Raw genomic sequence first — 15,075 nt, 5'->3', positions numbered from 1 at the left:
CACGGTCTTGGGTCACGTGTTGGATTCGTGATCGATAGCTATTACTCTCCTGGATGGAACCTTCACGCTCACAGGAGTTGGAGTAACGGCTCGCAGCGCAACGATACTGAAATAATTTCAGCCCTGGGCGGGATTCGATCTGGAAACTCTGTGTGTTCGTGCATGTATGTATATGTATAAATGTAACGATAATTATTGTTTCGAGTTTCACAGACTGGCAAGCCACAGCCCCGCAGGGGGTGGCAACGGTCCTCAGGTTCCCCCATAGATGTCCGTGGTAAGAAACATGAAACTATAATATTAATGTGGAGCTGCCTCTATATTACCAGCATGTAATAATAGTACGAGAGAGCAGTCGCCGGTTGTCAGAAAAAAGAAAAGAAAGAAAGAGGGAAGGCAAAGTCGATTATATATACACACACATATATATATATATATATATATATATATATATATATATATATATATATAAATAATAATAAATAATAATAATAATAATAAAACCACTTAGAAAATAAAATCAAAGGTGACCGAACGTTTTCGTATATTTAAGACATTTTCACCTTTGACACTGTTTTAAATAGACAAAAACATTCGGTCACCTTTCATTTCATTTTCCAAGTGGTTTTATTACACATTTTGTGAATCACGTGTTTTTGTGATTTATTATGTATATATATATATATATATATATATATATATATATATATATATATATATGTATATATAGATATATATATATATGTGTGTGTGTGTGTGTGTGTCTGTCCAGAGACCGAGTGTCAGATCATCGGGGCTGCATCTCCATGGGAAATGGGCGCCAGGGAGATGAATCTCTCCGACGCCCATCTCGCAGCACCACCATTGGTAGCTACCCATCGTTGGTCCCTGTATGTATGTATGAATGCATGCAGCAGTGTATGAATTTGTATGCGTATGTATACATGCTTTTACGTATATTTCTATATACAAACCTTTTCATGAATCATACCATGATATAATGAGTTTTCCACTTTCTCTAAGAAACTACCATACACATTCTTTAAATATAATGGTTTTTGGTGATAATTTTCTCTTTTAAGATTTTTTTTTAACAATTTTAGCAAACATGAGCAAGAGTATTTTCATCTTTGGTCAGGACGAAGAAAAACAAACAAGAGTTTAACTGGAGGAGTTTTATTGTGACGAAGTCTTCGCAACGACAGCTGCTGAAGACCCCAAAGATGGTCTCCAGAGTCTCAGCACTGGGTTGCTGCCCAGCACCAGCTACAACAGATGGTCAGCGATATACAGCTGGCTGACTCTACCGCGGCTCAGCGCTGGTGGAGCGAACCGCCGAAGGCTCAGTGATGGATAAGGACCATCTGAGCCGCATTTGCAAAAATGCCAGATGGTTCCCAACTCGAACCAAAAGAAACAGCTCGACCTCTCAACAACAGAGTCACATAAGTCGTTATCTTGAGCGTCACAAACCGTCTCCTTCTCTTAACAACACAGTTACTGGCACAACGTTAGAGTGTAAACTATCTAAACCGGACAAATACGTCTTTTTTCGGGGATGATAATTACAATATATACATATAAATTATTTGTTCTTTCTATGTACAAGTATATACAGCGTATGGCACAGGTAGGAACTTTCATGGGGCGGAGGTGGGGCAAGGGCCCTTAGCCACGACCAAACATAAACTGACTGGAAGAAGGTCATATACGAGTACATCTGTTTCACTTGTACGTGTACAAGGTACAATGTACAGTTGCAAAGGGGTAGGGAAGAGAGCAAATTGCACGGGGCACGTGAAGTTGTAATAAAATGAAGACCTTTGTACGGTGCTTGAGAAGAAACCATTGTACTAAACATCACAAAAATTGCAACAAGATAATAGGATATAGTCATTTATATGTATGAGAAAAAACCTCCTCACTAGTCCTCACATTCATCTTTTAGTGCATTATTTTTAAAGGATATCACAATTCACATAAAAAGAAAGAAAGAAAAAAAGAGCACTACAGTACACGTCGAGGAACAAAACCACGTGCGTCTGAAGAATCACTCTTCGTCGGTCTTCTTCGGTATTTTTTTCTTCTTCTTTTTAAGGTTCATAAGAACCGCAGAACCATACGACGGTCATACCGCGGTCACTACGGAACAACCGCACAACTGTTCGACGGTGATGCGACCGTAAGATTGACCGGAAAGGACCGAAATCGGGAGGCGGTTTCGGGAGCGACGAGAGGACAACCACGGCGACAACACACAACGGTTACTGGTTATCGGCCTCGTTCTCAACGTCCAGCTCCTCCTCGTCCTCTTCGCCGTGCTCGAGTACGAGTCCGTCCTCAGATTTAGTGTCGCCCTTGCCGCCTTCAGATTCGCCCTCCTGCTGTTGTCGCTTGTGCTTCGTCCTTCGGTTCTGGAACCAGACTTTGACCTGAGGAAGAGAGAAAAGGAAATAAGTACGACGTCCTTCAGACCTCAAAATTTTATTTCTTTGCCCGTTTCTTTTATATGGAGATAAAAGAAAACCCAATTACACACACAGGTTCGAGTCCTCCTCAAATTAGCGTGGTGAGGCAAAGACTAACTCAATTTATACTAGTGACACTGAGAGGCTCGCCCCCTTCCCGCTGCTAGACAGCAGCAGTCAGAGAAATAAATACTCGCTTAGGAAGGTGTGTACGAATACACACACACACACACATATATATATATATATATATACATATATATATATATATATATACATATATATATATATATATACTAGACATCTATGTGATTCCTGTAGAGCTCAAAGTTGGGGGACGAGAGTGGAATTATTATTCCAAAGAACTACAAGCTTGCAATAGAAAATTAATAATAAAGTGGAGCATACAGTGAATCCATATTATAAAAGTGAAATACAATACACACACAATTAGATAAGTATAAATCTACGAGTATAGCTTCATTCCTGTATGTTACAATTAGGCGTACACCCACCCACACGAGCTGAAACCCAGAACAAAATCGCAACAGACGATTTGTCTGAGACCCATCGTCCATCTCAAGCCTTAATGTCCAGAGTTCCATTAATGGCACAACCCCGTCCCCATTAATGGTGCCACATTGGATGGCAGGGCCAGGACGCCGGCACCAGAAGAGTTATGGAGCTTCCGGGCCAGCGACCGGAAGGAGGCGCCCCCCACTCCCTCGCTAAAGACTTCTCGCTCGCAGTACAAAATGGTTGTAATTGGGGACACCGGAGGAATTGTCCGGGCGGACCCTCCCCGGTTTTGCAGAACCGGAAGTTTGGCATTTGTCTCGTTTTCTGGGAATGTGTGTGTGTTGGGGTTGCTTGTCCTTAGGGCGATTTTATTCCGCCGGAGGGGAAGGCGGGAGTAGGGGTTATGTCTCATTATGACGTCATTAGTTTTGACTTTTATCAATGAATTTGTAATAATTTTTTAGTATTGCAATTATTATTAGCACCACTAAACTAAAAGTCTGGTTTAGTGAGATATATCTTCTCAATACAATAACATGTTTTATTGTCTTTTATCTATTTATCATGTCTTAAGGTAAGGGGTCCAGTGACAGATGCGTCACAGAAATCATCATTAGACGTTTGCAAAAAAGTACATGTGCGAGATGATATATACATATATACATATACATATACAGTACATATATATTCATACAACTGCAGGAGCTCCCAGAAATCACAATAGGACTGCCGTCTAACGATTTTATTCAGTCGTGCCATGACTTGTGACTATAGATACGCTGTTGCAATACACTTTGGTTTTTCCAGCGCTTCTATCCTTATGGACAACTCCCCGCACATGCATGCACCAGCGATTATACCAATTTAGAAAGATAAGAGGAAATTATGAAATATTTCCTACTATTAGTGGAATTACTTGTATATTTAGACTAATAAAAAAATTAGACGATGTAATTATTTAGTAATTTAATATATCTAATCTGGCGGAAGGCGTTATCTGAGTTTATTAACCGAAATGAAAGAGTTCATGCGGGCAAGTATATATGAAAGGTAATTATAAAGACTTAATGAGAAACGTACTACGATTTAGATAGATAAGAATAAGATAAAGGAAAAACATCTTGACTTATACACACACACACACATACACATATTATATATATATATACATATATATACACACACACACACACACATACACCAGCATTATATTCTCCACCACCGCCGCCGCCATCCCGGCCACAAACAGAGCCGGGGAGCAAGTCGGGTGGGGGTTGGGGGTTGTCAGGGTCCGGGGGCCACCCAGACCATCGATCAGGGCTCTGTTACCGACAAGTTCCGGGCGGCCGAGATTATCGTCAACTCCGGCGATTAAACAGATTTTACGCACAATTACCCACAATGTTGCCCGACGGTTCCCCCCTCCCCCTCCCCCTTTCCCCTCTCCTGAGGATTCGGGTCGTAAGGTTTGGCGAGTTTAAGCACCCCCCTCCCCCCTTCGCCGAGGGGGAAAAGAGGGGAGGTGTGAGGAGAGGGGAGTTTTGAGGGAGAAGAGGGGGAAATGGAACTTTGGTAAGCTTAGGCCTCTTCTCTCCCCTCTTCCTATCCAGCCTCAGAGTGATGATACTCGAAAAGAGGGGAAACGATGGGGTGAAGCAGAGAAAAAGAGGGGAGATATGGAAAAAAGAGCAGAGAGGAGAAAAAAAAAAGGCTGCAGTCGGTCCCAACAACCGCTGAAAGAGGGGAAGAGAGTGAGGGGAGAAGGTAGTACAAAGAGAGAAAAGAGACATGGAAGGAAGTGGGATTAGAGGGGAAGAGGAAGGGGAGTCAGATCGAGATACGAAAGAAAGGGGAGAATAGAGAGGGTAAATGGGTGTCGGATGCAGTGGAGAGCAAAGAGAGGGGAAGAGAGGAAATTAAATGGAAAGAGAGGGGAAAGGAGAGAGAGAGAGAGGGGGGGTATTTAACGAGCTGTGGTTATGACGTTAAAGAGGAAAAGAGGGGAAATGGAGAGGGAAAAGGGAAGACATGTAGGCTCAGATACGCCCTTCCCCTCCCCGACGGATGACACAAAGAGAGGGGAGAAGAGAGAAGAGAGGATGTCGGGTCGAGCAAATGCAGATTTCTCCCCCAAAACAGGACAAAGAAAGAGAGAGAGAGAGAGAGAGAGAGAGAGAGAGCAATGATATGGCTACTCTCTGCTCTTTTTTGGGGAAGGGGTGACGAGGGAACGGATGCGACTATAATGCTTATTATGTCATAAGTCAGTGGTCTATCAAGCTCTCTTTCTCTCTTTAGGTTTATGAGAGAAAGGGGGCGTGAGCCACACTAAAGGGTCTTAAGGGACATGGTGGCTTATCTTTTATCTTTATCTCACTATCTCACTTGTTTCTGTTTGATCTTAACTATTGTTATTTGATATTATTTTTTACTTCAGTTACCGCTATACTTCTATTTCATAATTTCTTTGCCTTAATTTTTCTTATCTTTATTTTTATCTTACTCTTTCATTGCATGCCACATTTATGAAAATGTAGTTCATGTTGTGCAAAAATAAATAGATTAATAAATAAATAAAATAAGTAAAAATAGGTAAATGTACTTCTATGTTCGGTGGCATTTTTATGAAGGTAGAGCTCATGTTGTGGCAAAAACGCATGAATCAAAGATTAATAAATAAACGAATAAATAAATAAAAGAATGTTAAGAGCTGAATAATACTGCCTGCCATTCGACAACTTAACATGACAATGTTTAACAATAACAATAATGAATAAAAACAATGAATATTAAAAAAAATGTGATAATGGTAATAATGATAATTACAATGACAATAATTATATCAATAATAATAGTAATAATAATAAAAACAACAATAATAATGATAGTAATAATAGTAATAATAATTGCACTATCGCTTGCAACCGAACCTGACCCATTTAATACCTAAATCACAACCACCCTTATTATTGTTGTATTCATACAGTTTTATAAAAAAAAAATCTTATAGAAGAACTAAAGAAAAAAATAAAAATATTCTTCAAAGTTTGGAAACATGACATCACGAGGTCAAAGGAAGTGACATGTCCCAAAAGCGTCACACGTCACAACATTGCTATGTTAGTCTGCTCGCACGTGTCACTCCCCCAGTGTGACACTGGCCATGTCACTAGTGTCACTTGTAACTGCAGTGTCACTTTCCCATGTGACACGTCACTCACTTGTTCAAGATGGATACGGAGCAACAGAATTCGGATATATGCGAAGATGTCTTCTGAGGTACGCGAAGATGTCTTTAACGAAATACACAGACGTCTTCAGGGATACGCGATGTCTTCGGCAAAATACAAGAAACGTCTTTGGATACACGTAAAGACGTCTTCGGAGGTACGCGAAGATGTCTTCAGAGATACGCGAAGATGTCTTCGGAGATACGCGAAGATGTCTTCGGAGATACGCGAAGATGTCTTCGGAGATACGCGAAGATGTCTTCAGAGATACGCGAAGATGTCTTCAGAGATACGCGAAGATGTCTTCGGAGATACGCGAAGATGTCTTCGGATATACGCGAAGATGTCTTCGGAGATAGACAAAGATCCCCTTTGGAGGATTCTCCGAGCCTACTTCGATGAGTAACACTGAATAGCTTTGGTTTTAAAAGGGAGACACACCTCCTCGACGCCCTCCCCATTGGAGAAAAGAGAAGGAAAAGGGACGAAGTGAAGAAGAGTGGAAGGGAGGAGAAGGAAAGAGGGAAAAAGGGAAGTCAAGTGAATGGAAGGAAAATGTAAGAAGTAAAGTGAAGGGAAGGGAAGGAAACGAGAGGAAGGAAAGGCAAAGGAAGTAACTACAACATTGAAGGAAATACATTTATTTGGAAAATGGAGAATTTATTTGAGGGGCGATGGAGGGGAGGAAAGGAAGGGGTTGGGGGACGTAATTCTGTTTTTTTTTTTTTTTTTTTTTTTTTAACGAAGTGTCTGGCCAGGTCGTCCTCGAACTGCCTCGAGGACAAGTTAGACTCGATGACGTGGCAGAGCTTCGAGGACAAAAAAGTTTCGAGTACAATGTAGACTCGACGACGTGTTAGAGCCATGAGGACGATGTAAACTCGAGGACCTGCGTTCGGGGACCATTACCGGAGGGAACAGTACCGGGAACCGGAGAGAGCTCAAGTACCGGAAGCGCTCAGTGAGGAAAGGAAAGTCTTCGCGGTACCGGTAATAACCGGGGAGATGAAAACTGGAATGTATACCGGGAACTGATGGTAGCGGTCAATGGAATGTGACCCGGAGGCGAAGGGAGAGAGAGAGAGAGAGAGAGAGAGAGAGAGAGAGAGAGAGAGAGAGAGAGAGAGAGAGAGAGAGAGAGAGGAAGAGAAAGAGATATAGATAGATAGAGAGGTGTGTAGGAAACCCATTCTCCTTCTAGCCATGACCTCCAACGATATGGAGGACCTGGAGGAGGAGGAGGAGGAGGAGGAGGAGGAAGAGGAGGTGGAGGTGTGGAGAGGCCAAACGAGCGAGTCGGATCACCGAAGGCAGTGGACCGTCATCGTCGCCGTCAGGAGGAGGAGGAGGAGGAGGAAGAGGAGAAGGAGAAGGATCAAGGTCCGGCAGTTCCGGGGGCGGCAACGAGCCACGAACTGGACGGGCATCGAAACATCCGGACGCAGGGGACTGGAGGCGGAGAGTTTGTGTGTGTGTGTGTGTGGTGGGGGGGAGGTAGTAGGACGGAGAGGGGAAGATCATCTAAGGAGGCGTAAGATATGAGATAATGAAAGCGATCAACTTCAGTCTCGCGCCCACCCGCAGTCGTATGTATATATATATATATATATACACACACACACACACATATATATATATATATATATATATATATATACATACACACGCAATGAAATTACAATAAACACACGATTCACAATATATGAAAGAAATGGTGACCGAACGTTTTGAAGAAGTCTTGAATAGACGAAAAGGTTCGATTACCAATCTTTTCATTTTCCCAGTATTTTTTGCATATATGTATACACACAAACACATACACTCGTCACTGTATTCTTAGAACACTCATGTGTGTTCTGCGGCCGGAGCACACACACACACACGCCCTCTACCCCACCCGGCTGATCTCCAGATCGGAGATTGGCCTACGGAGCACGTGTCATGAGCACATTCTTGTTCAATCTGGCACACATAACACGCAATCTGACACCTAACGCACTCTGACACCATTTCCAACCACTTGGGTGCCAACGAGAATATATGACACCCAATCCCAACCCCTACGTTGTGTGTTGGCACCCTGCGCTGTCAGGGGGTATCCCGCAGCGACAACGAGGTCCCCCCTGTGACGTAAGCACATCAAGACACGCCTGGCTGGTCCGTGCTTAATACACACCATGTCCCAACCCCCCCCCGTTCCTCTCTCACCCTGTCCCCTTTCCACTATACCCTCTAACATTCAAAGAGACCTTTACAGAACATACGCACTCAGCGCTCATACATCGAGGGTGACCGTGTCCGGACAAAAGGAGTCTCCTCTTTTTTTTTCTCTTTCCAGGACATCGGGCAAAGGTTATTTCGATATGGACTGGTTGATACAGTAAAGGCTACTGACAAGCAAAAACAGTCCTTATATCCTCTTAGATTAATGAACCAGATTGGATAGGGCTTACGGTTATACAAAGTAATTGAAAAAATGTGGAGTCGTACAGCAGTAGAACTTTAAAAAAATCATAGAAATGAGTTCATGCATTCCTCCAAATCTCGACACATTTTTTTTATTCTATTGATATATGGGAAGGACATTTTACTAGAAATAAAACCGAAGAGTTGAAAACGGGCCTTGGTTGTTGAGGAAATACAGAAGATGATTCCAGAGTATATGATAAATAAATGACCTCATACATTCATCGGGGCCTTCCCTATAATCAGGCAACCACACACACACACAGAGAAGATTATTAGAGCTTCAGACAATACATGATTTTAACGCACTACATACTCTTTGTTTTCTCCTGTATATAACCACACACACATCATATTTCAATTTGTGCATGTATGCCTCCTCGAGATTCTTGATGTTAATGGATTAGAATTAAAGTGAGTTGTGGTTGATAAATGTATGCATATATATATATATATACATATATATAATATATATATATATATAATATATATACATATACACATACACGAGCATGCTCTGTATACAGACCTGACTTTTCTCACGTCATCCATGTTCTCTAGCCCGATCTCTCTGATATCTCCGCCATTTTCCCCACGATTCGTCAATCTCTTCTCAATGAAAGTGTTCCTTCTCTAGACACTCTTTTGCACTATCCTGTCAACATGCTCTCAGCGTTCCGCCTAGCCTTTTCATATAATGTCTAGTTTTATAATCTACTGTATGAACAAAATTTCGGTATCCACGTCATCTCAATTGCAATGGGACTATTGCATACACAAATATATATTCACTATAGTTTACGTAAATGTGCATGTTCAATTTCTTTACGTACTGACTCTATAAATGTATTCAGTAACTATTGTTTGTTGCATGAAAGTCACATTAGCTACAAGCCAGTTTCGGGTGTTCGCAATAATAGGTGTCTTAAGATGACCATATATATTCTTAATTTGTTCACTGAAGTAAACAAGGCAATGTACCCCAAGAGGAAATCCATGGTACAAGGTTTGCGAAAGACAACAACGAGAAGTACTAACGTTTCAAAGTCTTATAACTTTCCTATGACAGAACAGAGTATGTACGCATATATACATGTATGTATATATGTATATATATCTTTATTCAACCACAAACAACTTTTAATTCCATGCCATCGCAATCCAGAATCGCTATCTCTTGATAGCACATTGGTTTAAGTCACTGTAACTTTGTTACGGGTCAGCTGGGTTCGAATCCTCGGCTCGTCCACGTTTCAATTTCCAACAAAATGTCTTCATCGAGCGATTCTCGATTGCGATGGCATGGAATTAAAAGTTGTTTGTGGTTGAATAAAGATATCAATTGATCGCTGGGAACCATTCAGTGTAGATGTATATATACATATATATATATATATATACATATATATATGTATATATACATATACATATATACATATATATATACATATATATATATACATATATATATATATATATATATATATATACACACGTATGTATAAAAGCCTTATCGGTATCAACGTTTCAAAGTCGGACAGCTAATATCGAAAGATTGGAAAGTGTGTACGCATTTATGTACATAAGTACTTAATTATGTATGCATGTATGGATATATACATTTGTGTTATTATTTAGCTATTCATAATATGTGTATGTATGCATGCATGTACGTACTTATGTATGCATATAAACATGTATTTTATTTAGTTATGTATGTATGTATTTGTGCATGTATGCGTTCATAAACGTATGTAGGAGTGTATTTATGTATCTTTATATGGATGTGTGTAAGGATATGTATATATGGCGAAGAACCTTATTATCAAATAGGAATGAAGAATATGCATGATACATGCATAAATATATATATATATATATGAATGTATGTATGTAAAATACTGTTAACACAGAATAAGGATCAGACAAAGAAAGATAGAAGAAGAAGGAAGACAAGAAAAGAAACATTGCAACAAGAGATGAAGAGAAGACAAGGCTACGAAACATACAAAAAAAAAAAAAAAAAGTCAAGGGACATTTTTCTAGCAAAACAACATTTACTGACGATCTAGTATCAAAAACTGTTCCAGTAGTTTTGTTCCTCCTAGCACCCGGCATCATTGTTGCTACATCGTTAACTGTACTTTTGTTACACAATTTTGTTTTCCAGATGCAGTCACACGTGTTCAATGCGATTTGTTGTGTGTCGCATATCATAAATATACATATTTGTATGCACACACACACACACACACACATATATATATATATATATATATATATATATATATACACACATACACTGTATGTATTGTTAGTCTTGCAACTGCTTGAGGGAAACAAGAATGGTGTTCATAGTGCATTTTAATCTTGACTTAAGCTACACGCACATGTTCACACACACACATATATATGCGTGGCCTTCTCCGTACTACTGGATCTCGCGCTGAACTTATAATCGACAGCCATTACTCTTCAGGATGACTGTGGCTTGAGTGTGTGTGTGTGTACATATGTATACCTATACAGTCGCTCTTATGCCTGTGCTTTTGAATGGATTCATGTGCGCATACATACACACACGCACACATGATGTATATATATATTATATATATATATATATATATATATATATATATATATATATATATATATATATATATACACATACATACACACATGGGGTGAAAACAAGCCTGCGCAAGAGAATAGATGGCAGCGTCTGTCTTGTGGGAGGTTCACCGCAGTTTAAGAATTATGTATTGCGCCTCTACGGTGTGAAAGTAAGAAAACGTATACGTACGCAAGTACATCTATATATGTTTATAGCTACACGTATATGTATACATCTACGTGTAGAAACACGCGCATAATATATATATATATATATATATATATATATATATATATATGTGTGTGTGTGTGTGTGTGTGTGTGTGTGTGTGCATTATATACAATAATACATTTTCTCTGTTATGGTTTGAGGCTGGGTTTTTCACGTGTATGTATCTAATAGTATTTTTGTTCCCCGAAATAATATTCAAATCTACGTAGTCTTCGCGACAGAACTAAGATAACAACAAATCTTTGATTGTTCATCTTCGTTATAAAATACAAACTAATAAACAAATAAATGAATAAAGTATATGGGTCCCGAGGAAGTATTAGTCTAGAAAGAACCTTTCCGAAAGAAAAAGGAAAATTTTGTTCTTCGGCAAAACTTCGACGACTTCGGAGGAACCGAAATCGTTGCTTTCCTCCGCCCGAATTGCTCGACGCCGTCGGAGGCGAATTCGACAAGTGCGCTGATCTTCACGAGAGTGCGAGGATCTCTCACACACACACACACACATATATATATATATATACACATACATTTTTATCAACCACAATACACTTTAATTCTACGCTATCAACATCGAGAGACTCGAGGAGGACAACTCCTCTTGGCTTTCGATGTTGATGGCTTAGAATGTAAGTGTATTATGGTTAATAAAAAAGCATATTTGATCACTGAGACCCATTCAGTGTTATATATATATATATGTATATATATATATATATATATACACACATACACACACAACAAAGTAGCCAAAACCAATCTTCCTAATGCTTGACAAGATAATATACATACACATGTGTGTATGTGCACACATACGCACATATACACACACAGAGCCAAGTAGTCGAAACCTCTTCTCCCTGCGGTTGGCAAAGATAATGAGGCAATTCCGCTCCCTCAAACTACTCTGAGGAAATATGCATCAAACCCTGTAGCCAAAGATTTATATGTACACCTGTGCACACATCCCGCTTACCACGTAATGACTGTACAATAAACTAATTGAAAAATTGTACTTCAACGAACCCTTCTCTTTCTCTTACACGAAACAGAAGCGTTTCTCCGAAACTTTTTTCTTTTAAATATATTCTTTCATGTTTTGATTGGTATTTGTATATCTTGTTATGCCAGGCGTTTGGCGAGTTTAATCAAATTAGCGAAACATCAAGGATATTATATTCTTGTTTAACTATCCTGTTTATTCGAGATTTGTATATTTTAAAGCTCTTGCCGTTAGAAGATTTTAATCAGATGAAGGAGTACTTTCCGACAAGTGGTAAGACCATCGCAATCTTTTGATATCAACGGAGCACTTTACACATTTTATTCTGGCTAACAAGAGATGATTTTTTTCCCTCCCCTCCCCCCAACTTTGGACCAGACCTTTCGCTGCGGATATGATTTCCCGAAATTGAATACAATCATCTGGCGGTATCCAGAATGAAAATACAAATAGTGAACAACTTGATGAAATTAAACGAAGATAATGTGATTATTTGTGTGTGTGTATATATATATATATATATATATATATATATACATATGTATATATATATATATATGTATATATATATATATACGCACATATACATACGTTATAGAGTATTTCAATATCTATTCTTGCAAGAATATTCGCCTATGATAATAGGAATATTAAAAAAATAAACTTCAAATGTCTATATACAAAGTAACCATGTAGAAATTTTACTGGGGGTAGATAGAACATCTCCTAACAATCATTTATATTTTTATACATAGGTTTGGCAATAACTTTAATATATACATCATTCATAGAAAGTCTCCTTATATTTCTTTACAATTTCATATTATGGTATCAATTCTATTTTTATATATATGTATATACATAATTATATATATATATATATATATATATATATATATTATAAACCCTTACAGATATTAACATACACTGACAATGTTTGCTTGTTAGTCAAATCCCGACATTATCTTGGAGATATTTTAATCACCTTCCTCGTTTGCATTCCATATGTAGACGTTGCATGCACAACATCGGTACGCCGAGGATCTGGCAAGGATCAAAGGCACCATCTGCTTTGTCCACCTGAGTCTCTCAGAGGTTAAACCCACTGAGCCAGCTGTCTCCGTTCACATACTCAGGTATTTATGAGTTATAAATTAAGTTCCCTTTCTTATCACTAATAACGAAACAGCACCATCTGCCGGACCCACCTGTGTCTCCGAGAGGTTGAGGGATTGCGCCAGCTGTTTCCTCTCGGCCCCGACCACGTACTGGTTCTTCTCGAAGGCCTGTTCCAGCTTCAGCAGCTGGCTCGGGCTGAAGGCCGTCCGAATCCTTTTCGGCTTCCGGAAAGGGAGTAGGAAGGTGGGGAAGTCTGGGCCTGGTAGGGGGAAGGGAAGGGGAGAGGACCTTTGAGTACAGATGATCCGAGATCGGCGGATTCTGTCGAACTCGAGAACGCCCCGAAGACCGACTCCGTGAACTCGTCTACCATTTATTTGTTTATTTTTAGATTTTATGAAATTCAAAAACTCTAAAAAGACTAACTACAAGAAGTTGAGATTATGCGATGTATTCTTTCAAACTAGAAATAGTCTTAGATTCTTAAAGATTGAGTATAGAAATATGTAACTTCATTTTAGGAATAACAGGCTTTTGATAAATACTGGACAAATGTGCATATGACTATTTTTGTTATTAATATTACCATAGTTATTATTACCATCATCAATATCATCATTACCTTGAATAATGGCTAACTGTTTTGAGTAAGAGAACGCACCGAAGAATTTTCATAATATAAAACCAGAAATGAAGTAGAACAATTATAATAACAAGAAATATATAAACAAATAAATTTCAGAGCTCCATAAAAACACAAATAAATCCAAACATTAACCCACAAAACTGGTACTGTTATAGAACTGACAAAATATGATCTTTTCATCCTCCCTGATGGTACATCACATCAACAAACTAAAATTTTCATGAAGGAAGAAACACAACAATAAGATTTTTATGAAAGAAGAAAAACGGCACAATCTTCGCCCTAAGAATTTTGGAGTTTTATCTTTCTTGCATTTAGGATTTTGATTACTATGATACAGATTAATTTGGTAACTTGGCTATCGCAAAGATCATCCTCATAATTACACTCAATTATCACTATCACCGTGGCATTACTATAATAATTTCTCAACTCTAAAGTAAAACCATTAACAAATATTTAACACAATGAAAAAACATGAATATGCGAGATCAAAATACATAAAATAAACTACTACGGGTGAGATCATCGATAAGATTACAAAGTTACACATAGGAAGCACCTCGCTACTGACGAAGGAGGAACATGAATGACTCTGCTTACCTGGGAAACCCGGCGGGAAGACTCGACTTCGGCTTGAGAGGAGCCACGGGTAGAGCGGGTACTCCCTAGGGCCTGGTACCGGAGGCAGGGGCGTCCCTAGATGCGACGCAGGTCCCAGAAGAGGATGGGGCACCAGAGGATTCCCAAGATGAGGCGGGAGATTGGGATTAGTGAGT

The 15,075-nt window shown here is 39.3% G+C and overlaps 1 protein-coding gene across 1 annotated transcript in view; it reads right to left on the bottom strand.

Annotated features, from left to right (window-relative positions):
- Window positions 1-1,179: 1,179 nt before the first annotated feature.
- LOC143040905 (uncharacterized) overlaps window positions 1,180-15,075 on the bottom strand; it is a 14,596-nt gene continuing 700 nt past the window's right edge. Inside the window, exons 1-3 of the mRNA XM_076212356.1 lie at window positions 14,900-15,075; window positions 13,740-13,909; window positions 1,180-2,432 (exon numbers count right to left, since the gene is read on the bottom strand). The exon at window positions 14,900-15,075 is cut by the window's right edge and continues 700 nt beyond it. Coding sequence (XP_076068471.1) covers window positions 2,265-2,432; window positions 13,740-13,909; window positions 14,900-15,075 — 514 coding nt within the window. The 3' untranslated portion in view covers window positions 1,180-2,264. The remainder of the gene's footprint in view (window positions 2,433-13,739; window positions 13,910-14,899) is intronic.

The sequence above is a fragment of the Oratosquilla oratoria genome, chromosome 29, assembly GCF_046742065.1.
Source record: "Oratosquilla oratoria isolate Oo_2021 chromosome 29, ASM4674206v1, whole genome shotgun sequence".
Lineage (NCBI taxonomy): Eukaryota > Metazoa > Arthropoda > Malacostraca > Stomatopoda > Squillidae > Oratosquilla > Oratosquilla oratoria.
Note: the sequence above shows the minus strand (reverse complement) of the source record. Positions and strands in the feature narration are given on the sequence as shown.